The sequence below is a fragment of the Aotus nancymaae genome, unplaced genomic scaffold, assembly GCF_030222135.1.
Source record: "Aotus nancymaae isolate 86718 unplaced genomic scaffold, 86718_ANA_hifiasm-v0.15.2.pri h1tg000015l_0, whole genome shotgun sequence".
In the NCBI taxonomy this organism is placed as follows: domain Eukaryota; kingdom Metazoa; phylum Chordata; class Mammalia; order Primates; family Aotidae; genus Aotus; species Aotus nancymaae.
The window spans coordinates 7,447,227-7,473,734 of NW_026988426.1; the positions used below are offsets into that span (position 1 = coordinate 7,447,227).

Here is a 26,508-nt window from a genome sequence, read left to right on the forward strand (position 1 = left end):
GGAACAGTTTGAGTGACATTCTAAACATATTGAGATTTCAACACACTTTGAGACTATTCTTATAACAAATATCATTATCTAACAAACAAGGCAATGAGACCTATTAGAAGGTACTTGTGGCTTTGAATTAGGAGGATTTCACTTTGATGACTTAGAAAGGTGATGAATTACTGCCAGTGGGGCAGGGCTTTGTTTGGTCTGTAGATCTCCAGTCAGTGGTTTGAAGAGCTATAAATGGTCAGATATGGGGATTTGTGGTTGGGCACATTCATCTCTGCAATTGGGTACTTTCTAAATGAAATATTCATCTTTCCCAGCCCAAATTGTTCCGTGGACCTATAAACCATCTAAACTCCTGGCTTCTGATCCCAGCACTGAGGAAGAGGAGGAAGAGTAAAAGAATTGCCCAGCATTAGTCACTAAAATAAAAGCTTAAGGAAAGAATCGGAGAGGGGCAGGGCTACTACCCTGCAGACAGGCCATTACGATATACTGACCTATGCTCTATCTCATTCTCTACTTGACACAGTGATTTCACCAACCAATTTGTCTATAAGAACAAGGTCTTTAGTAAAAACTGAGTTAGTCACAAAGGTGCTATTAAACGAGATGAGGTAAAACAGGTCAAATTGTTGCATACATTTCTCCTTAATGGTATAGATATCAAATATGTAGACAACTAAATGTCACTTTAGTTCAGATGTGAGGTGACATAATGTTTGCTTTCTATCACCAAGAAATTCAAGTTTTGCTCTTTAACGACATCAAAACAGCATTGTGCACAGTAATAAAGAATATAAAAACATGAAAACAAAATTTTTATTGGGAAAAGAAATGTTATGTACATTAAGTATAAGGCCGATGAAATGTATGACATTAGCAAACTTTAAGAAACAAATACAGGTTTAGTAAAGGAAGAAGGTGGAAGCTTACAACAGATTTCCATACACAATTTCCACACAGTTTTAAGTAACAAGGTCTCAATTTGCATAAATTATACAGATCGAGGGAAAAGTGTATTGGTTGGTGACTATTTCCCATCATCAATTCACTTTGTACCTTATAGATATTTTACCATGATCCCAACTTTGGTAGTCCAAACACTGTTTTAAAAAGGCCTTTTGAATCCATAAGTGGGTACTTACCAAGAGGTTATGTCACAAGTAGGTTTTTTTTGTTGTTCATTTTGAATTAAATAAATTCCACATGCTCTTAAATAAACTTCATGGTTTTCAAGACAGCTGCTTGAGCCAAATCTGGAAGAGTTCTTCTGTTCTGGGACATGCTTAAGACATGTGTACATATGTGTAAAGAGTTTGGAAATGGCATCAGAATGTGTGTGCATCTTTGTTGATACACAGTTTAAATCTCATGTGAGCTAACAGAATCTATGCAATTCTGGAGACTATTGGTAAAAATCGGTATCTGTATGTGGTGTAGAAAACAATCTTCTATAAACAATACTCTGTTTGCTTATTTCTATCCCCTAAACAGAAAACATCTAACAAGAACAATTTTATCTATGTTTATTTAATTACAACAAAAATAGAACAATGTATGCCAAATGGAAAAGGATATTAAAAAACGATGATAAAATATTTAGAAAAAGAAATGACTAAATTTAGCTGAAGGAATTATCCAGGTGCCATTAAACACATTTGGAACTTGTAATTAGTTATTAGTGTAAATTAAATTTAGCAACTGAGTCCCAGTTCACTACTAAGAGTTGTCAAAATATTTTCAAAATGTCACATCAAAAATTGGCAACATCCATAAGTATTACATAAACACCAAACAAAAAAACGATTTAAGAAAAATAAATGTATCTTGAGATAAAATAAAAATCACACTATGCTAGATGTATACCCCCTTTTCCCTCACATACAATTGTGAGGCTTCAGTATTTTGCATGTTCTAGGATAAAGTAATGATAATATATATTGATGCAAATTTCAGCCATTAAAAATAAACTATTTCATATCTTAAATATTCCTACAATGAAACATGCAGACTCTAGTTTCACTAATCAAAATTTTATGAAGACATAAATTGCATTTGGTTTTAACTCCTCAAATCATGACTAAAAACTTTCAGCAAAGCATTCTAGGCTTTTTTTTTCTCATACCAACTGACCCAGAATATATTTTAAGAAATGTTTATTTTCTGTGTATATTTGTTTTAAAATTATAAATTCCTGAGCACTTTTTCTTCTTCCTCCTCATCACTGTCAGTGACATTGACTTGCTGGATGCTAGAAAGAGTTGATGTTGGGGCTGTGAAGACATTCTCCAAGGTTCCAATGTCCACCTGAGGCACAGGGTTTAAGTATTCTTTCCCACTGTGGCTATGACTGTTACAGTAAGAGCTTCCATCTATGTTCTCACAACCCCGAGAATTTTCGCTGTGTGTGCGTTCATCTCGGTAGTCTCTAAAAGGATACTCGCTATTTAAAGCTGAAAATACAGCCTCATGTTTTTGGTACGTGTCTTCATAATAACCAAGGCATTCTGGCATTGAACTTGGAAAATTTCCATAGGCAAAGGGAGGCCGACTATAAGGGCACGTGCTGCAGCATAAAGACACAAACAAGGAATTAGATCATACCTTGCCCATGTATTGCCTTGCATACAGACTAAGGGAGCAAGCTAATGCATCCTCTTTGGGGCTTGGAAAGTCCCTTTCTGTAACCACTTCATGTGTTCCTTTGCTCTTTTCCCACTGCCCAGTCCCCACTCATAAGAAACAGGAAAGAGAGCTTGTAATACTCACCAGCACTATTATCTATCGATTGCCTCAGGCTTCTTACCTTTTGACAATCTTGATAACGAAATTGCTTATTCTGGCCTTTCCCTCAAGATGCCTCAAACCATGTAAGGTTTTGGAATGCAGATGTGTATTGAGCTATGCTAAGAATTGACACTTAGTAAACAATGCAACAGTTGTTTTTACTGGTATTTGTGAATGCTCTATTTTCTTGTTTCTCTGCATATCTTGTAACTTTTTTGTTGAAAACTGGATGTTTTGAATATTATAATGTGATGCCACTAGAAATCAAATTCTTTCCCTTTTCCAAGGTTTGTTGTTGTTGCTTGTTCTGTGTTGTAGTTATTTGGTTTTCTAAAGTATTTTTGTAAAGGCTGTATTCTTTGTTATGAATGGTCACTGAAATCTCTGTTCAGTTAGCTTTGTGGTCAGATAGAAATTTGATAGAGATTTCCTAAAAACCTAGAAACAACCGGCAGCAACCCTTACTGTTCTACGGCTGCCGCAGGTGATCCCAAGGCAAGCAGGGTCTGGAGTGGACCTCCAGCAGTCCTACAGCAGAGGGGCATGACTGTTAGAAGGAAAACTAAAAAACAGAAAGAAATAACTTCCAACATCAACAAAAAGGACATCCACTCAGAGACCCCACCTGAAAGTCACCAACTACAAAGATGACAGGTAGAGAAATCCACAAAGATGGGAAGAAACCAGTGCAAAAAGGATGAAAACACCAAAAACCAGAACGCCTCTCCTCCTCTAAGGGATCACAACTCCTCACCAGCAAGGGAACAAGGCTGGATGGAGAATGGGTCTGATGAAGTGACAGAAACAGGCTTCAGAAGGTGGGTAATAACAAACTTCTCTGAGCTAAAAGAACATGTTCTAACCCAATGCAAGAAACTAAGAACCTAGAAAAAAGGTTAGACAAAATGCTAACGAGAATAAACAGCTCAGAGAAGAGTATAAACTACTTGATGGAGCTGAAAAACACGAGAACTTCGCAAAGCATACACAAGTTTCAATAGCTGAATCAACCAAGCAGAAGAAAGGCTATCAGAGATTGAAGATCAACTCAATGAAATAAAACGAGAAGGCAAGATTAGAGAAAAAAGAGTGAAAAGAAATGAACAAAGCCTGCAAGAAATATGGGATTATGTGAAAAGACCAAATCTACATTTGATAGGTGAATCTGAATGTGACAGAGAGAATGAATCCAAGCTGGAAAACACTCTTCAGGATATTATCCAGGGGAACTTCCCCAACCTAGCAAGGCAGGTCAACATTCAAGTCCAGGAAATACAGAGAACACCACAAAGATATTCCTTAAGAAGAGCAACCCCAAGGCACATAATCGTCAGATTCACCAGGGTTGAAATGAAGGAAAAAATGCTAAGGGCAGCCAGACAGAAAGGTCGGGTTACCCACAAAGGGAAGCCCATCAGACTCACAGTGGATCTCTCGGCAGCCCAACAAGCCAGAAGAGAGTGGGGACCAATACTCAACATCCTTAAAGAAAAGAACTTTCAACGTAGTATTTCATATCCAGCCAAACTAAGCTTCATAAGCGAAGAAGAAATAAAATCCTTTGTGAACAAGCAATTGCTGAGAGATTTCATCACCACCAGGCCTGCCTTACAAGAGATCCTGAAAGAAGCACTAAATATAGAAAGGAACAACCAGTACCAGCCACTCCAAATATGAACCAAATGGTAAAGACCATCAACACAATGAAGAAACTGCATCAACTAATGGGCAAAACAACTAGCTAGCATCAAAACGGCAGGATCAAATTCACACATAACACTATTAACCTTAAATGTAAATGGGCTAAATGCCCCAATCAAAAGACACAGACTGGCACATCAGATAAAAAGTCAAAATCCATCAGTGTGCTGCATTCAGAAAACCCATCTCATGTGCAAGGACACACACAGGCTCAAAATAAAGGGATGGAGGAAGATTTACCAAGCAAATGGAGAGCATAAAAAAGCAGGAGTTGCAATCCTAGTCTCTGATAAAATAGACTTTAAACCAACAAAGATCACAAGAGACAAAGAAGGGTGTTACATAATGGTAAAAGGCAACAAGAAGAGCTAACAATCCTAAATATATACGCACCCAATACAGGAGCACCCAGATACATAAAGCAAGTTCTTAATGACCTACAAAGAGACTTAGACTCTCACACAATAATAGTGGGAGACTTTAACACTCCACTGTCAATATTAGACAGATCAACAAGACAGAAAATTAACAAGGATATCCAGGACTTGAACTCAGATCTGGACCAAGCAAACCTAATAGATATCTACAGAACTCTCCACCACAAATCCACAGAATATACATTCTTCTCAGCACCTCATGGTACCTACTCTAAAACTGACCACATAATTGGAAGTAAATCACTCCTCAGCAAAGGCAAAAGAACAGAAATCATAACAGTCTCTCAGACCACAGTGCAATCAAATTAGAACTCAGGATTAAGAAACTAACACAGACATACACAACTTCATGGAAACTGAACAACTGGCTCTTGAATGTTGACTGGATAAACAATGAAATGAAGGCAGAAATAAAGATGTTCTTCAAAACCAACGAGAACAAATATACAACATATCAGAATCTCTGGGACACATTTACAGCAGTGTCTAGAGGGAAATTTATAGCAATAAATGCACACATGAGAAGCAAGGAAAGATCTAAAATCTACACCCTATGATCAATATTGAAAGAGCTAGAGGAGCAAGATCAAAAAAACTCAAAAGCTAGCAGAAGACAAGAAATAACTAAGATCAGAGCAGAACTGAAGAAAATAGAGACACAAAAAACCCTTCAAAAAATCAATAAATCCAGGAGCTGGTTTTTGGAAAGCTCAACAAAATAGACTGCTAGCCAGATTAATAAAAAAGAAAACAGAGAAGAATCAAATAGATGCAATAAAAAACAATAAAGGGGATATCACCACCAATTCCACAGAAATACAAAGTACCATCACAGATTACTACAAACAACTCTATGCACACAAACCAGTAAACCTGGAAGAAATGGATAAATTCCTGGACACTTGCACCCTCCCAAGACTGAAACAGGAAGAAGTCAAAACTCTGAATAGACCAATAACAAGGACTGAAGTTGAGGCAGCAATTAATAGCCTACCAACCAAAAAAAGCCCCGGTCAAGATGGGTTCACAGCCAGATTTGACCAGACATACAAAGAGGAGTTGGTACCATTCCTTCTGAAACTATTCCAAACAATCCAAAAAGAGAGAATCCTTCCCAAATCATTTTATGAGACCAACATCATCCTGATACCAAAACCCAGCAGAGACTCAACAAAAACAGAAAACTTCAGGCCAATATCCATGATGAACATAGATGCAAAAATCTTCAATAAAATACTGGCAAACTATTGCAACAACACATCAAAAAGTTTATCAATCACGATCAAGTAGGCTTCATCCCAGGGATGCAAAGCTGGTTCAACATACTCAAGTCTATAAGCGTAATCCACCACATAAACAGAACCAAAGACAAAAACCACATGATTATCTCAATAGATGCAGAGAAGGCCTTTGACAAAATTAAACAGCCCTTTATGCTAAAAACTCTCAAGAGACTAGGTATCAACAGAACGTATCTCAAAATAATAAAAGCTATTTACGACAAACCTACAGCCAATACCATACTGAATGGGTAAAAACTGGAAGCATTCCCTTTGAAATCTGGCACTACACAAGGATGCCCTCTCTTACCACTCCTATTCAATATAGTATTGGAAGTTCTAGCCAGAGCAATCAGGAAAGAAAAAAAAAATAAAGGGTATTCAATTAGGAAACGAGGAAGTCAAATTGTCTCTATTTGCAGATGACATGATTATATATTTAGAAGACCCCATCATCTCAGCCCAAAATCTCCTTAAACTGATAAGGAACTTCGACAAAGTCTCAGGATACAAAATCAACGTGCAGAAATCATAAGCATTCCTATACACCAATAACAGACTAAAAGAGATCCAAATCAAGAGCAAATTCCCATTCACAATTGCTACAAAGAGAATAAAATACCTAGGAATACAACTAACGAAGGATGTAAAGAACCTCTTCAAGGAGAACTATGAACCACTGCTCAAGGAAATAAGAGAGGACACAAACAGATGGAAAAACATTCCATGCTCATGGTTAGGAAGAATCAATATTGTGAAAATGGCCATACTGCCCAAAGTAATTTATAGATTCAATGCTATCCCTATCAAACTACTTATGACCCTCTTCACAGAACTGGAAAAAACCACCTTAAACTTCATATAAAACTAAAAGAGAGCCTGCATAGCCAAGACAATCCTAAGCAAAAAGAACAGAGCTGGAGGCATCATGCTACCTGACTTCAAACTATACTACAAGGCTATAGTAATCAAAACAGCATGGTACTGGTACCAAAACAGAGATATAGACCAATGGAACAGAACAGAGGCCTCGGAGGCAATGACACATCTATAACCAGGCCGGGCGTGGCGGCTCACGCCTGTAATCCAAGCACTTTCGAGGCCAAGGCAGGAGGATCACCTGAGGTCGGTAGTTCAAGACACATCTATAATCTGATCTTTGACAAACCTGACAAAAACAAGCAATGGGGAAAGGATTCTCTATTTAATAAATGGTGTTGGGATAACTGGCTAGCCAAGTGCAGAAAACAGAAACTGGACCCCTTCCTGACACCTTACACTAAAATTAACTCCAGATGGATTAAAGGGCTAACACCATAAAAACTCTAGAAGAAAACCTACACAAAACCATTCGAGACATAGGCACCAGCAAGGACTTCATGACTAAAACACCAAAATCATTGGCAACAAAAGTTAAAATAGACAAATGGAATCTAATTAAACTCCAGAGCTTCTGTACAGCAAAAGAAACAATCATTAGAGTGAACCAGCAACCAACAGAATGGGAAAAAAATTTTGCCATCTACCTATCTGACAAAGAGCTAATATCCAGAATCTACACAGAACTTAAACAAATTTACAAGAAACAAACAAACAAACCCACTCAAAAGTGGGCAAAGGACATGAACAGACACTTCAAAAGAAGACATAGATGAGACCAACAAACATATGAAAAAATGCTCATCATCACTGGTCATTAGAGAAATACAAATCAAAACCACACTGAGATACCATCTCACAGCAGTTAGAACGGCAATCATTAAAAAATCTGGAGACAGCAGATACTGGAGAGGATGTGGAGAAATAGGAACACTTTTACACTGTTGGTGGGAGTGTAAATTAGTGCAACCATTGTGGAAGACAGTGTGGCGATTCCTCAAGGATCTAGAAATAGAAATTCCATTTGACCCAGCAATCCCATTACTGGGTATATATCTAAAGGATTATAAATTGTTCTATCATAAAGACATATGCACACAGATGTTCACTGCAGCACTCCTTACAACAGCAAAGATCTGGAGCCAACCCAAATGCCCATTGATGATAGACTGGACAGGGAAAATGTGGCACATATACACCATGGAATACTATGCAGCCATAAAAAATGATGAGTTTGTGTCCTTTGTAGGGACATGGATGAATCTGTAAACCATCATTCTCAGTAAACTGACACAAGAACAGAAAATCAAACACCCCATGTTCTCACTCATAGGCGGGTGTTGAACATTGAGAACACATGGACACAGGGAGGGGAGCATCACATGCTGGGGTATGTTGAGGGAGACTAGGGGAGAGACAGTGGGGAGTAGGAAGGTTGGGGAGGGATAATATGGGGGAAAATGCCAGATATGGGTAATGGGGGGATGGAGGCATCAAATCACATTGCCATGTGTGTACCTATGCAACAATCCTGCATGATCTGCACATGTACCCCAGAACCTAAAGTATAATAATAATAATAAAAAAGAAACCTAGAAACAAAACAAAAAATATTCTCCTGGTCTTTGCAGACTGGCTTTGAGTTGAGGCACTCCTTAAATACTCAGCTAGGCTGTTTTCAATTCTGCCTTAGTCTTTACTTCCTGCTTACAGATCCTACAGATCAATCAAGAGTTCAAAGCTTGGAGTGTTTTTGTATGTTTTGTGAACATGGGTCTAGCTCTGGATATGTGTGTGGCCTTCTGGATTTCCATATATATATATATATATAATGTATATATACATATATATACACACACATATATATCTCATATTTCCCCATATATATATATATGTAATTTAAGAGATGGAGTCTTACTCTGTCACCCAGGCCGGAATGCAGTGGCATAATCATAGCTCACTGCAGTCTCAAATTCCTGGGCTCAAGCAATCTTCCTGCCTCAGCCTCCCAAGTAGCTGGGATTACAGGTACACCACCACACCCAGCAATTTCCAGAGATTTGAATGGGTGGTTTTAAAAAATAGTTTTCACCAGTTACACTTGTTTGCTAAAGACTGGGTCCATGGAGCTCCTTGTGCTGCCATCACAAAAATGAACTGTACTCTCACTTATCTTTTCAATCATTTGATTCTATTTCTAGTCTTGAGGTTGCTCTTGAATGCAGTTAAATTACTTAGAAACAAGTTGGTTCCTTCAGGTCTCGCTTTTAAGAATTTTTAGGGACACCTCCTCTAATTTGCTGGGCGTGGTGGCTCACGCCTGTAATCCCAGCACTTTGGGAGGCTGAGGCAGGCAGATCACCTGAGATCAGGAGTTCGAGACCAGTCTGACCAATATGGTGAAACCCTGTCTTTTAAAAAAAAAAAAAAGTAAATTTTATTTCAAAAAAGAAAAAGAATTTTTAGCCAGACATGATGGCTCACACCTGTAATCCCAGCACTTTGGGAGGCTGAGGTGGGTGGATCACCTGAAGTCAGAAGTTTGAGACCAGCCTGGCCAACATGGTGAAACCCCGTCTCTACTAAAAATACAAAAATTAGCCAGGTGTAGTGGTACAGCCTGTAATCCCAGCTACTCCAGAGGCTGAGGCAGGAGAATTGCTTGCTCAAACCCAAGAGTCAGAGGTTGCAGTGAGCTGAGATTATACCACTGCACTCAAGCCTGGGCAACGGAGTGAGAATCTGTCTTTAAAAAATAAAAAAAAAGAATATTTAGAACACAATGGCTCATGCCTGTTTGAAACCATCCTGGGCAACAAAATGAGGCCCTGCCTCTACAAAAAAATGAAAATATTAGCTGGGCATGGTGGCACACACCTGTAGTCCCTGTTACTTGGGAGGCTGAGGCAGAAGGATTGCTTTGGCCCAGGAGTTTGAGGCTGCAGTGAGCTATGATCATGCCACTGCACTAAAGACTGGTTTGTAGCAAAACCCACCTTGTCAACATTCAGGCTAAGGCTATCTGAAGCAAGACCCTTCTGAGTACTCAATGTTCCGTGCCTCATAAAAGTTTTCCAGTCTAGTTGGTGGGACTATTCTCAGCACCGTGTTAGTGCATGATTGCAAGATACTGTTTTCTCTAATCCTTTCATGTGGATTAGAGGTTGTTTCTTCACGCATGCACTAATCAGTACTTCACTGAATACTCAAGAGGAACCCTACACAGTCATCTGGAGTTCACTGTGTGTGTAGCTCTCTTCTCTCTGGTACTCTATCTTGAAAAGTCTAGTTAGGTCTCACTGGACTTGCAGTAGAGACGGGTGAAACCAGTCTATATATTTCAAAATACAAAATTAGCTGGACGTGGTGGCAGGCACCTGTAATCCCAGCTACTCGGGAGGCTGAGGCAGGAGAATCACTTGAACCCTGGAGGTAGAGGTTGCAGTGAGGTGAGATTGCAGCATTACACTCCAGCCTGGGCAAAAAGAGTGAAACTCCATCTCAAAACAATAATAAATAAATAAATAAATGAACGTCTGCATCCAGTGGATAGGGTGATTTTAGATTCTGAACCAACGTGTGAAGTACCATGGGGATTTTATATCTAATGAAAATCACATAGAGCCCCGGGTAGAAACAGGATTCTTTTTTTTTTTTTTTTTTTTTTATAAAGACGGGGTTTCACCATGTTGGTCAGGCTGGTCTTGAACTCCCGACCTCAGGTGATCCACCCGCCTTGGCCTCCAAAATGCTTGGATTACAGGCATGAGCTACCGCGCCCGGCCAGAAACAAGATTCTTTTTGTGCTTTATCTGGATCAATGTCAAAAAATTTCAATTCCTTTTATCAAGATTAAAAAGTTATTCCAGCTGGATGTGGTGGCTCATGTCTGTAATCCCAACACTCTGAGACCAAAGCAGGTGGATCACTTAAGGCCAAGAGTTCAAGACCAGCCTGACCAACATGGCAAAACTCAGTCTCTACTAAAAATACAAAAATTAGCCAGGCCTGGTGACACACAGGCCTGTAATCCTAGCTACTCAGGAGGCTGAGGCACAAGAATTGCTTGAACCCTGGAGGCGAAGGCTGCAGTGAGTTGAGATCACACCACTGCTCCAACCTGGCAGGCAGAGCAAGACTCTGTCGGGGAAAAAAAAAAAAAAAATTTCCAGAGTCTTGGCTTTACGGAGAGGTTTTAGTTTCAGTACCTATCCCCACCTTGAGCAGGGGAGCAGAGCAGGGTCAAGACTTCATCTCTTTTCCCTCCACAGACATTAAAACTCAAGTTTAGGGTTTTTTTTTCTGTTTTTGTTTTTGTTTTAGAGACAGGATCACAATTGTTGCCAAGGCTGGCCTTGAACTCCACCTCAGCCTCCCAAGTAGCTCAGACTACAGGCACATGCCAGCACATCCAACTTTTTTTTTTTTTCCGGAGCGAAGTTTCGCTCTTGTTACCCAGGCTGGAGTGCAATGGCACGATCTCGGCTCACCGCAACCTCCACCTCCTGGGTTCAGGCAATTCTCCTACCTCAGCCTCCTGAGTAGCTGGGATTACAGGCACGCGCCACCATGCCCAGCTAATTTTTTTGTATTTTTAGTAGAGACGAGGTTTCACCATGTTGACCAGGATGGTCTCGATCTCTTGACCTCGTGATCAACCCGCCTCAGCCTCCCAAAGTGCTGGGATTACAGGCGTGAGCCACCGCACCCAGCCCCCACATCCAACTTAAAACCCAAGTTTATAACCAATGAAACTATTTCTGAATCTGAAAATCATCTCCAAGATCACTGTAACTAGTTCTCAACTTGTTAACCATTCTGGCATATAGTGAGTTTCTTGCTGGTGAGTTCAGGTAGGTATTAAATTGTTCATTTTTAAATTCAACATTTCTAGCTAGTTACAGCAGAAAGTATTATATCTTAACTAAGTCTATCATGTTTTGGGATTGTAAGTTTCTCTCCTCCATAAAAGTTTAGGAAAAAATTTGTATATGTATATAGATATGCATTAGTATGGAAAGAGTCCATAACTTCAATCAAATTCTCAAATGCGTCTCTGACTGAAACAAAGGTTAAAGAGAATTGCTTTTAACCTTTGATTCATTTGCCTAAAATGTTGCAATATAGATGCTATTTCTACAAATCCAGGAATTATTTGAACTTACTTTCCCTACCATATATCTGAGTGTATTTTCTATGTATTTTAAGCTAGTAAATCCCCATTTGTCTTCATATCTTTCTTTATCCCTAATTACAATAGATTTTAAACACATAGTTTTTTATTCAATGGCCAATGGAATGAAGATCCTACGTATCTCCCTTTAATGTGAAAGCCCAATATATGCAAGAAGAAGAAAGAGGAAGGGATAGGGAGAAAAGAACTAGTCTGAAGAATTAATGTAGTACACAGAAAGACAGCATTTTGATAAACACAGTATGATAACAGTTAAGATCTGAAGACAGGAATAAGATGTTAACCCCAGAGACGGGGAGCAACACTTCTGAGTGTACATATGTTTTATAAAGTGACCCTTGATTAAACTACCTAGCCTACTCGATTTTTACTCTAGATACACAGGGCAAAATGAACTGTTTGGTGAAAAGAAAAATGTTTTGGGTTTTTTTTGAGACATGGTCTCACTGTGATGCCCAGACTTGCTCACTGCAGTCCTCACCTCCCAGGCTCAAGTGATCCTCCCACCTTAGCTTTCAAGTAGCTGGGACTACAGGCACACACCACCGTGCCCGGCTAAAGAAAAAAAAGGTTTTTTTGAGAGACAAGGTCTCACTAAATTGCCCAGACTGGTCTCCAACTCCTGGGATCAAGAGATCCTACCTCCTTGGCCTCCCAAAGTGTCTGGATGACAGGTGTGAGCCACCACACCCAGCTGAAATCTTTTAATAATGAATAATCATAAATATATATATACACACACAAAATACATATTTATATGTATATCTTAAATGTCCATTACAATTATAACATTGAAATAGTTAGATAATTCCACATATAAATAACTAAATTAGGGAGGAAATTTTTTTTTTTGAGACAGAGTCTTGTTCTGTTGCCAGGCTGGAGTGCAGTGGCGTGATCTAAGCTTACTGCAACCTCCATCTCCCAGGTTCAAGGGATTCTCCTGCCTTAGCCTCCTGAGTAGCTGAGACTACAGGTGCACACCACCACACATGGCTAATTTTTGTATATTTAGTAGAGACGGGGTTTCACCACGTTGGCCAGTATCTTCTTAATCTCCTGGCCTCATGATCCACCAGCCTCGGCCTTCCAAAGTGCTGGGATTACAAGCATGAGCCACCATGCCTGGCATTTTTTTTTAGACGGAATTTCACTCTTGTCACCTAGGCTGGAGTGCAGTGGTGTGATCTTGGTTCTCTGCAACCTCCACCTCCCGGGTTCAAGCGATTCTCCTGCACAGGTACCCATCACCATGCCTGGCTAATTTTTGTATTTTAGTAGAGACGGGGTTTCATCATGTTGGCCAGGCTGGTCTGGAACACCTGACCTCAGGTGATCCGCCCTCCTTGGCCTTCCAAAGTGCTGGGATTACAGGCATGAGCTACTGCACCTGCTCAGAAATATTCTTTACAGAAGATTCCATTATCAGTTAGGAGAAAAGAAAAACTGAGAAAGAATCAACTAATTTTGGCATTTAGAGTTTACTGAAATATACTATCTAGACAGTCATAAATAGATTATCTATTTCCTTGGAAAAATTATCACCAGACACAAACAGGTAGAAGTCAGAAAAACAATTGAAAAATATTATAATTGAAAAGGCTGGTCTTGTTTTTTGAAAAACTATGCATAGCTTAAGTTCATAGTTGACATACTGCTCTGATTTTCCTAAATGAAATAAAAATTCAGTATAATAACTACTTATTCATTTGATTCTTCCAAAGCATTACTGTTAATTAGCAATAACAGTAATAACAAAAAAAAAGATAGCTTCTGACTTCTGAGAACTTACTTTCGGCTGAACACAGTGGCTTATGCCTTTAATCCCAGCACTTTGGGAGGCTGAGGCAGCACCTGAGGTCATGAGTTCAAGACCAGCCTGACCAATATGGTGAAACCCTGTCTCCACTAAAAATACAAAAATTAACCAGATACAAATACAAAAATCTCCTCTGCACCTGTAGTCCCAGCTACTCGGGAGACTGAGACAGGAGAATTACTTGTCCCCGGGAGGTTGCTGTGAGTCGAGATCATGCCACTGCACTACACATTCCAGCCTCGGCAACAGAGTGAGACTCTGTCTCAAAAAAAAAAAAAAAAGAATTTACTCTCAAGAGCTTCCTTTTAAAATGTTCCTTAACATAAAAGTGTGTCAGATAATTTATACATTTATAACCAAATCTTACAAGCTTTGTCATGAATAAGTAAGGTAGACTTCTATGATTTAATCTATGTAATATTTAAGGAAGCATTACCTGCCCCAACCTCCACTTGACCATGTAAATTTTTTATTCGAAAGTATATTTTTTCCATATGATTCTCTGCTAACAACTAATAGCTGCCAATCAAGAGGAACCATTATAATGAGAAGTCTTACTAGTGTAGAAAAAAAGACAAATATGGCTGGGTGCAGTGGCTCACGCCTGTAATCCCAGCATTTTGGGAGGCCGAGGCAGGCGGATCAAGAAATCAGGAGATCAAGACCATCCTGGCCCACATTGTGAAACCTCATCTCTATTAAAATACAAAGAGTTAGCCAGACGTTGTGGCACATGCCTGTAGTCCCGGCTACTTGGGAGGCTGAGGCAGGGGAATTGCTTGAACCCAAGAGGCAGAGATTACAGTGAGCCAAGATCGCACCACTGAACTCTAGCCTGGCGACAGAGAAGACTTTGTCTCAACAACAACAACAAAATGACAAATATGAAATTCAAAATCAAACAAATCTGAATTTGACTATTGGCTTTCCCATTGTATATCCTTGATGAGGCTATTTATTAATCCATTTATATAACTGAAAAAGTAGGGAAATATTATACCCAAGTCACAGGATTTTTATAAGAACTACATGTAAAAATTCTTAGCTCTCAAAACACTAAAAAGAAGAAAAATACAACAAACAAAAAAACCAGTAACAGCTAGAGTGAGATCGTGGCACATAGTCCATTGTAATTTACTCTTTTTCACCTCACCTATCTTGTGAGTAAACAGGGTCCAAACATTTCCCATATTACAAAATTAATTAGGTAACAGATACAATTTCCACAATTTTTGTTATAGGCCTCAAGGTTCTAAGGTCAAGTGTTCTACTCAGTTATTAAATTCCATCTACATCCTTTATATTCTTCTTATATCTAGAAAACATTCTGTAAAATTATGCAAAATTCCTGTAAAATCCTAGATCCTAGCAGATAGCAATGAGAAGAGATTATCAACTCCCCTGGCCTTAAATTAAAAGTCTCTTGAGGTTTGATCCCTTGAACTAAAATATTTACTAAGGCTGCAAAAGATAAAAAGATTCTACATAAAACAAAACAAACCAAACCCTAGATAACAAAACATTTCCCTTTCTCCTGATCTAATCCTCTGGTTCCACTTTCTTCCAGTCCTGAGCTAAGGATCCAAAAGCAAAGTAATCCCATTATAAATTGAAGCAACATAATAAATACCTCAAAAGTTGTTTCTATTGAGGTGTAGGTATACCCTAGTGGGAAGTAGATTTACTTGCTAAGTAAGAAAAAAGATTAGTGTTAGACACTTTAATACTCCAATCTCAACATAAACCATCTTTGTCTACATATTTAACAGTAATTGAAAAGTAGAGGCTAGGGCCAGGCGCGGTGGCTCACGCTTGTAATCCTAGCACTTTGGGAGGCCGAGGTGGGTGGATCACCTGAGGTCAGGAGTTCAAGACCAGCCTGGCCATCATGGTGAAACCCCATCTTTAAAAATATAAATAAATAAAAAGAAAAGTAGAGGCTAATACCACTCTATCAGAATACTTCCAAGGGAGTTAAATTTCTATCATTCCAAAATGAAGTTACACATTGTTTTCCCAAGATATTTCCCTATGAAAATCAATTTCTTTATTGGTAATTTACATGGGAAATTTTCTACTTTTCACTTAGACCAAATGCCTTCTTCCATACCCTTGCTATTCAAAGTGTGGTCCATAAACCAGCAGAATTGGCAATCACTTGGGAGCTTGCTAGAAACGCAGAATATCAGGCATACTATACTCCCATATAGGATACTACTATACCCCAGACCCAATGAATCAGAATCTGCATTTTAACAAAATACCACATGATTTATATGCACATTAAAGTTTGAAAAGCATCTCCTCTATACAATCAGCACACCTCTATACTTTTGACGAAATGATCTTAAGGTCCCTTACAGTTATTTTGCATGAAAAACTATAACTGACAACACTGAAGCCCATATATATATATATATATATATATATATATATATATATTTTTTTTTTTTTTTTTTTTTTTTTTTTTTTTTTTGAGATGGTCACCCAGGCTGGAGTGCAGTGGTATGATCTCACTGCAACCTCTGCCTCCTCCTGGGTTCAAGTGATTCTCCTGCCTCAGTCTCCTGAGTAGCTGGGATCACAGGTACGTGCCACCACATCTGGCTAATTTTTTGTATTTTTAGTAAAGATGGGGTTTCATCATGTTGGCCAGGCTCTCAAACTTCTGACCTCAAGTTACCCAATCACCTCGGCCTCCCAAAGTGCTGGAATTACAGGTGTGAGCCACTGCACCCAGCCTGAAGCCTATATTCTTACATAACAAGAGTCAGTTGGAGCTGAGTTAGAGCAGGCACTCACTAGCTCCCCCACTCCTCACCTGGCCCTCTTCATCTATTTATGTTAACTGCTTGGCTCCTATTCAGCAGAATTCAAGAAGTGCCCTTTTCAGTATTTTTTTTTAAATGTTGTCAGAGGTAAAAACTCATTAGCCGAATGTTTAGGTAAAAGGAAAAAAAAATGTTAATTTACCTTGATGGGAAGTAGTGAGGTCCTGGTAGGAAGTAAGGGTGATGAAAAGAGAATCTTGGTGGTGTCCCAAACAGTGTGGCTGGATGGCCCAGGGGAGGGGGCTGGTAGACATGTGGGTGTGGAATGGGAGGAGCCTGGGCAATCGGAGCACTTCTTGGGCAAGCAGAAACGCTGGAATACTCCTTAGGAGGTTGAATGGTCGAAGTTGAAAATCTGGCATGGGCAGTACTGGCACTAGTTGAAATCCTGTTGGGGCTCTCTAGAGAGACAGGGGTGGGTTGCTTCACAGTGGGAGTGGCTTCAGAATGCAGCCGAAGGGTGTCTGTTTGGGAAGGCCCAGCAAATCGTTGGGGTGGGAGTGCTGGGTGGAGAGGCAGACTTGGATCCTGGGCGGCCACCTGAGCAGCACTGGAGACGCTGGGCTGGAAAAGTGTGACAGGGCTTGGGCGCTGGACTGCAGGTGTGGGCAGTTGGATGACAGGTGAGGTTTCACCTTTAGAAATAAAAATAGCATAAATCAAAAATTAACTGAGTCATTCCATGTTTTTCTTCCTTCAGTAAAGTTTAATGAATTGTATAAGCGGAGGCCTTCATCAACCACCTTACGTAACTGCATCATCATATCAAACCACTGTTTCCTTTGCAGCATTTTGAACAAACTGAAGTTATTTTGTTTTCTTGTTTATTTACATTTTTTGGCTCTGTTTCCCAACTAGATTCTAAGTGCCATGAGAAGGGCGACGTTTTCTGTTTTGTTTGCTGCTACGTTCCCAGGGCAAAACATTCTGCCTGCCACAGAAGAGGCCCTCAATGAATATTTTTAGGTGAATAAACAAATGAATAAAACTGTTGATTGATAAAAGACTGAACACACATAAATGCTAGTATGCATATATAAATTTAAAAAATAATAACATGAAGCTATAGACATTAGTTACCATTAAGGAGCTATGATCTAAGAGAGGGGATAGGGCAGTGGGGCAGGAGGAAAAGCTAGACTTACATTTTATAACTACTGGTACTATTTGAATGTTCTATTTATCTAAATATGTTAATCTTATTTTTAATATTAGGGATTTCAGAGTAGCAGTATGGGCCATTTTTTATTTTATAAACTTCTCTATAATAAACTAAATTATAAATGACATTTAATTGTTTTAGTTGAAAAAAACAAAATTATTTCACTCTATTGTATTCAATGTGAACATGAAAGGAAATTTTCAAGTGAGAACAGGGCTTGCCACAAGTCAACCATTTGTGACAGATATAAAAGAAATACTATTGCACCAGAGCATGAAAGATATGGCAGAATTTTTAAAGGTAAGTGAAACAATCATGTGTTTTAGCTTCCTGTTCCTGAAGACAGGTCTACTGATTAAGCTGTTAAGTTACCTAAATGACATACCTAGCCTAAATTTAATTCAACTTTCTTGAAGAAATACAGATAGATGCCATAGCAAGAGAGTCATGATCTAGTGTACTGCAATACAGTTTGGAGTCTGTTAATAAAGAAGATGTAGTCCAAGAAGATTCTGTGGTTGAATATGTCTCTGTCAGACACTGAAAGGAAGTGGACCTTTCTCCAGCCTCATCCAGGTAAGACGTCCCTCTCCTTCCTTTTCTCCAGATAAAGCAGATAATGCCCCTCTTAAAGCAGAAAGTAGGGAATTAAGAGACATAGCCACCTGTTTGAAGATGGCCTCTGACCCAGTGAAGTAGAGGAATAGGAAGTAATGAAGCTGCCCAGATTCTCAGCTGATAGGGTTATATGGAATAGCCCTCCTATCTGTGAGGCACAGACCCTACTGTCACCTATCCTGATTCATCAAGCACCAGTTAATTTCCTTTGTCCACGTTCCCTCTAAACCTTGTAAACCTATCACCTATCATGAAATAGTATAAAACTTTGTGATTATTTGCCTGTCTGCCACCCTGACCATGATCATTAAACTGAAGCTTAAGAGCAGAAACGCTCAATTTCCTATTCATATCCTGGTTAATAAAAAATAGTTAAGAAAAGTATGAATGGATACAGCTTTTATAAAAGTTCCAAAACCTTTAAATGAATAGGAAGACTCACATAAAATGAGGATGCTGACATAACTGGCATCAAAGACATGTAATCAAAGATCTGAAGAGAATTCCAGACTACCATGTTATAAGTGAGATAGGGTAGGGGGGCACCAAGCTCACCTTCACTTATGTATTTTTCCACACATGCCCAACACCAGAGCTTGTAGCACCACCACGACTGATACCATACCCACCTAGGATTGTAATACTAAAATCTCTAGGACTGAAATACTGAAATCTCCACCCAGGGAGATTTTCTAATCATGATCAACATATGAGTTAGCATGATTCCTTACTATGTCTGCAGACCCTGCACTCCACCCTGCATATGCAATGATGCTCACCAACCCCATGAATTATGCATATAACCCTCCTTGGGAAGGGAAGGGAGGGGAAGGGAGGAAAGAAAGGGAAAGGAAGAAACTTGGTTGAGAGCCAAATAATGGAGAAATATTACTATAAATCCATGAATTCAGTGTGTGAAATATTATGCAGTAGAAATCACAACATATTTAAATTTATGACCCTGGCTAAACAGAAAGTCAAAAAATCTACCCTGGGGTTATTCAATTTTTGGAATATTGATATTGGCTAGGGAAAAATGGCTGATAGAGATTAACTAAAATAAAAAGTTCATAGAAAAATGGAGATTATTTTACATGGCAATGCTAAAAACACAGAAGAAAGAAATGTGCTGCAAAATCACAAAGTTTACTATGGCTAGCTGTCCAATAAAAAAAGAAAAACCTTCAAAAGCTTGTCAAAAGGTACAAATAAGCCCAAGTGCGGTGAGGCAAATGCAAAAAAAAATTAGGCAGTCCAAAGGAAAACCGAAGGAGCCACATCTAAGAGACCTCAAAGTCAATACTAACTGACTCCAAATATTTTTACAGAAAGGAGAGAATCGGCAGAATTATTTAGTCATTACGGTGTAAACAGCAACTGAAAGAGGACAGACTCAATAAATCCCTTTCTACTAAAGAAGACCTTAAGAAGATTTCTGAACCCTAACTTTCAAAGCAAATAGGTTAAGAATATTAGATCAACTACAGTATAATGGCAAGTTCAAAGAATGTTCTAATGCAATTGACAAAAAGAATATAAATAGATCTTAGGTGGCATTCCTAAGAATTATTAAAAAAAAAAAAAAAAAAAGAGAGAGATCCAAGATGGCTGATGATTAGCAGCTCGGGCACGTACCTCCCAGTGAAAGCGCAAAGAACGAGAGGACGCCACACTTTCAGACGAATATTAGTTGCTCACGGACCACGAGATTCCCAGTGGAGGAGCTCCACGGGTCGCCAGGGCGACTCTTGTGGCCGGCGTGGCGGTTTTGCTGGTGCCTTAGCACGCCAGTTCTTGGTGCAGAGTCCGGATATTCCCGGGCAGAAAAGCACCATCAATCTTAACACCGCTGTTTTGGCCGGCTCAGTGGATTGCTCAGATTTCGGCGCAGGGAATCAACAAGTTGGACGTCAGAGACCCAGTTAGAAAGTCGGTAATTATAAAGACGACAGACGGACAAATATATAATGAAGGGAAGAAACCAGCGTAAAAAGGTAGAGAATACTCAAAATCAGAATGCCTCTCCCTCTACAGGGGATTGCAATTCCTCATCAGTAACGGAACAAGGCTTAATAGATTACACCGGTATTCCAATAACAGAAGCAGGTTTCCAAACGTGGGTGATAAGAAACTTCTGTGAATTAAAAGAACTTATTCTAACCCAATGCAAAGAAACTAAGAACCTTGAAAAAAGGTTTAACGAAATGTTAATGAGAATGGACAATTTAGAGAAGAATATAAGTGAATTGATGGAGCTGAAAAACACAACACGAGAACTTCGCGAAGCATGCACAAGTTTAAACAGTCGAATTGATCAAGTGGAAGGAAGGATATCAGAAGTCGAGGACCAACTCAGTGAAATGAAACGAGAAGACAAAAATGCAGAAAAAAGGATGAAAAGGAATGAGCAAAGTCTCCAGGAAATATGGGACTATGTGAAAAGACCTAATTTACGTTTGATAGGTGTACCTGAATGTGATGAAGAGAATGAATCCAAGTTGGAAAATACTCTTCAGGATATCATTCAGGAAAATTTTCCCAACCTGGCAAGGCAGGGTAATATTCAACTCCAGGTAATACAGAGAACACCACAAAGATATTCTTCAAGAAGACCAACCCCAAGGCACATAATTGCCAGATTTATTAGGGTTGAAATGAAGGAGAAAATACTAAGGGCAGCTAGAGACAAAGTTCAGGTTACCCATAAAGGGAAACCTATCAGACTTACAGCAGATCTCTCAGCAGAAACCCTACAAGCCAGAAAAGAGTGGGCACCAATATTTAACATCCTTAAAGAAAAGAACTTTCAACCCAGAATTTCCTATCCAGCCAAACTAAGCTTTATGTGCGAAGGAAAAATTAAATCTTTTGCGAACAAACAAGTACTTAGAGAGTTCACCACCACCAGGCCTGCTTTACAAGAGCTTCTGAAAGAAGCACTATACATATAAAGGAACAACCAATATCAGCCTTTCCAAAAATATATCAAAAAGCAAAGAACTTTAACACAATAAAAAATTCACATCAACTAATGGGCAAAACAGCCAGCTAGCATCAAATGCTGGTATTAAACTTACATATATTTTAATTGGATAAAAAGCCAAAACCCATCGGTATGCTGCATCCGGGCCCATCTTACATGAAACAATACACAAAGACTCAGAGAGAAGGAGGAAGATTTACCAATTGAACAGAGAGTAAAAATAAACTAATAAACAAAAAGCAGCAGATGCAATTCTCACCTCTGATAAAGTAGACTTTAAAGCAACAAAGATCAAAAGAGGCGAGGAATGACATTACATAATGGCAAAAGGATCAATGCAACAAGAAGAGCTAACGATTCTATAGATCAACGAGATAGAAAATTAACAAGGATATTCAGAACTTGAACTCAGACCCGGAACAAGTAAACTTAATAAACATTTATAGAACTCTCCACTTCAAATACACAAAACATACATTACCACCTCACACCTATTCCAAAGGTGACTATATAATTGGAAGTAAATCACTCCTCAGTAATCGCATAGCATTTCATAGGTTTAAATTAAATATTGGTTGGCTGTTTGTTTGTTATCTTCTTCCCTTACTCCTTCCTGATTACATCATTAAGTATAATTATCAGTATAAAAGAGGTTTTCAATACCCATTACTAAATTGCATTCTAGCCTGGGCAAGAAAGCAATACTCCCATTCTCTCTCCCTCTTTCTTTTCCTTCTCCCTCCTCCCCATTCTCTCTCTCTCTCTCTCTTCCTTTTTTCTCCTTCCTATTCTCTCTCTCTCTTTCTCTAAAAAAAAAAAAAAAAAAAAAAAAGCATCCAATGCAATTCGGCAGCCATTACTAATAAAAGCTCCAACTAAAATTAGGGAAGACGTAAATCACTTAAATGCCACAAAAATCAATTATGAAACATAACCCTGAAACACCATGCTAAAAAGTAAAATGACGAAGCTATTGCCTTAAAATTAGTACTGTCTGCTATTACCCAAAATTGTTTTGTGGGCTCTAGCTCACATTAGAGAAAAAAAAAAAAAAAAAAAAAAAAAAAAAAAATGAAGGCCGGGCACAGTGCTCACACCTGTAATCCCAGCACTTTGGGAGGCTGGGGGGGTGGATCACAAGGTCAGGAGTTCAAGACCATCCTGGCCAACATGGTGAAACCCTGTCTCTACTAAAAATACAAAATTAGTTGGGTGTGGTGGCGTGTGCCTGTAATCCCACTACTCGGGAGGCTGAGGCAGAAGAATCACTTGAACCAGGGAGTCAGAGGTTGCAGTGAGCCGAGATCACGCCTGGCAACAGTACAAGACTCGGTCTCAAACAAACACCTCTGTCCGAGCATGGTGGCTCACACCTGTAATCTCAGCACTTTGGGAGGCCAAGGCAGGCTGATCACCTGAGGTTAGGTGTTTGAAAAACTAGCCTGACTAACATGATGAAACCCGTCTCTGCTAAAAATACAAAAATTAGCCAGATGTGGTGGCATATGCCTGTAATCCCAGGTACTCAGGAGGCTGAGACAGGAAAATCACTTGAACCCGGGAGGCAGAGGTTGAAGTGAGCTGAGATCACGCCACTGCACTCCAGCATGGGTGACAGAGTGAGATTTCATGTCAAAAAATATAGACATAAATACAAGTTTTTTAAAAAACCCTCAAGGGTAGAACTGAGAAAATTTTAGACAAAGTAGGTACAAATGACCTCTGCCAGAGATTTTTAGAAAGTCAACATAACCTCCAGCTATTGAAACTGGTGATCTTGAGAACTCTAGCTTGGTGAGTCTATTATCTACACCTGAAATGGTGGTGAAATCTATACAGTATGATATTAATGCACAAAGCTTACTACAAAAAATAGAGCAAATTGTTTCTATATGAGAAAAATCATGTACCTCACTATCTTGATATCTTTCATGGGAATAAAGCAAACATGCTTGAAAAACGAAATTACTTGAAACAAACAAAAAAGTGTCTAAGTTAACATCTGCACAAGACAAGATATTAAAATTATGATTCCCTAAGAGATATGTGCTATAATCTGTTCTAACTTAAGTTTCACAAACAATTTAGAATATTAAATATACAGTGAAATTTCCAAATTTGCAAGTGATACTAACTCCTCTAGGTAATATAATGCCAAGTTAATGAGAACAATCTATAAGAACATATTTCAAAGCTGTATGATTGAGGAATAAAATAGCAGATAAATTTCACCATTTATTATTAAGATGTATATATTAATAATTCCTAAATTATGCTTATAAGATAATGTTCTCTGTTTATCTTTTGAGATGCAAGAAGTAATTGTTTTTTCTTTTTAGAGATAGGGTCTTGCTATGTTGTCCAAGCTGGTCTTGAACTCCTAGGCTCAGGTGATCCTCCCACTTTGGCCTCCCAAATCATTAGGATTACAGGCATGAGTCACTACAGCTGACCCAAGAAATGAATCTTTACTGACACTATATATCATCAGAAAAAAGGGATATTGCAAAAAACAAAACAAAAAACTAAGCACAAACAAGAAAATCATTCTTGTCTTAGATTTGATTACGTTGTATATAGCTCTGAAATGCTTCCTATAATTCTGCCTACCATACTTAAATACAACATCATGGAGAAAGCACCCTATCAACATTAGAAGAAATCTTTCAGTTTTTACTCAATCCTTATCTTTGCTCAGAATGATATAAAATATATCAAATGTCAGCTGCTTCAAATAAGAACATTGTTAATTCTGTTTCTGGGAAAATATATAGCATTTAACAGTGGGCAGAAGCAGATGTAAGTGAGATCTCGGAAAAAGGGATAAAAAGAAGAAACTTATATTATGAAAACAGAAATCATAATATAACACAGGCTGGGCATGGTGGCTCATGCCTGTAATCCCAGCACTTTGGGAGGCCAAGATGGGTGGATCACTTGAGGCCAGGAGTTCAAGATGAGCCTGGCTAACATGGTGGAACCCTGTCTCGACTAAAAATACAAAAATTAGATGGGCATGGTGGCATGCACCTGTAGTCCCAGCTACTTGGAGGCTGAGGTGGGAGAATTGCTTGAACCCGGGAGGCAAAGGCTGCAGTGAGCAAAGATCGCACCACTACACTTCATCCTGGGCAAGACTCTGTCTCTAAATAAATAAATAAATAAACAAATAGCATAACAGAAAAGCAAGGAAAGCAGACAAAGTTATACTTAAGACTGGGTTGAAATACAAGATTAAATAAGTCACTACCAAATAGTGAAGGCTTGACTGTGCTAGGAGAGAACAGGGCTATAGGATCAGCTCTCTGCATTGCTCTCTTGAATCTAAACATCTGGAATGTAGCTTGTTGCTATCAATTGCTAAAATGATACATTATAAAAAAAACTGAAAATGCCTACGATTCTAATAACTCAGTTTCCAAGATATCTAAAACTCTCAACTCATAGGGGTGGCTTTATTACTAGAAGATTTTAAGAAAAAAAAAAAAAAAAAAAAAAAACTAGGAAAAGCAGTATGTTTAAGCAGTCTTAGTAGTTTTAAGAAAGTGGACTGGGTGTGGTGGCTCACACTTATAGTCCCAGCACTTTGGGAGGTCGAAGCAGGTGGATCACTTGAGCCTAGGATTTGACACCAGCATGGGTAACATTGCAAAACTCTGTCTCTATAAAAAATACAAAAAACTAGCTGGGCATAGTGGTGTGCACCTGTAGCTCCAGCAACTAGAGAGCCTGAGGTGGGAGAATCCTTGAGCCCAGGAGGGCAAGGCTGCAGTCATCTGTGATCCTGCCACTGCACTACAGCCTGGGTGACAGAGTGAGACCCTGTCTCAAAAAAAAAAAAAAAAAAAAAGTTATAGGAAGTAGTGAATGTATAAAGCTCTCCTTAAAAGATGGTTAAAATACGTTCTGGAAAAACAAACCAATGATGGATAGCCCTATAACAAGTTATTAAGATATTAGGTTCTCAATTTTTGGTTTTTAAAATTAACAAGAAGAATGTAAAGAACTCAGAGGAGACATTTAGATTAATATAATGAACCAAACAAATATTTGGTAGAAAATAGATTACTTCCATTGCTTTTCTAGAGCAGCAGAGAATGGGCTCAACAAATCAGCATCATCACTAAGTTCCAGGACAGGATGCCTCATACCCCATTAGCAAAGCATTCTTTTATACAGATAGTAAAAAGACTCTCCTTTTTCCTATTGAATTACCTCAGTCATTTCCTGCATTATCTGCCTAATTTATGGGCTCATCCTGATTTCCCTTAAAGGTCTGAGGTTTTACACATGGATTATTTGCTACTCTGACAAACAAAGTGTTTTGATGTCTACTGAAATTTTTTTCTCCTATTTAATGTTCTCTTTCCCTCTTCTTGATTTTTTTCTTAATATCGTTGTTCCAAATTCTTTTTTTTAAATTACATTTTAGGTTTTAGGGTACATGTGAAGAACATGCAAGATTGTTGCATAGGTACACACATGGCAGTGTGATTTGCTGCCTTCCTCCCCTTCCCCTATATCTGGCATTTCTCCCCATGCTATCTCTCCCCAACTCCCCACCCTCTGCTGTCCCTCCCCTACTTCCCCCCAACAGACCCCAGTGTGTGGTGCTCCCCTCCCTATGTCCATGTATTCTCATTGTTCAACACCCGCCTATGAGTGAGAACATGCAGTGTTTGATTTTCTGTTCTTGTGTCAGTTTGCTGAGAATGATGGTTTCCAGGTTCATCCATGTCTCTACAAAGGACACAAACTCTTCATTTTTGATGGCTGCATAATATTCCATGGTGTATATGTGCCACATTTTCCCTGTC

The 26,508-nt window shown here is 38.9% G+C and overlaps 1 protein-coding gene across 2 annotated transcripts in view; it reads right to left on the bottom strand.

Annotated features, from left to right (window-relative positions):
- Window positions 1–2,184: 2,184 nt before the first annotated feature.
- Window positions 2,185–26,508, bottom strand: part of SOX30 (SRY-box transcription factor 30) — a 29,762-nt gene continuing 5,438 nt past the window's right edge. The window contains exons 4-5 of one of the 2 annotated variants that reach the window (XM_012455566.2): window positions 17,071–17,563; window positions 2,185–2,566 (exon numbers count right to left, since the gene is read on the bottom strand). In XM_012455566.2, the coding sequence (XP_012310989.2) occupies window positions 2,185–2,566; window positions 17,071–17,563 (875 nt within the window). The remainder of the gene's footprint in view (window positions 2,567–17,070; window positions 17,564–26,508) is intronic. The other variant, XM_012455568.2, reaches the window with a different exon arrangement.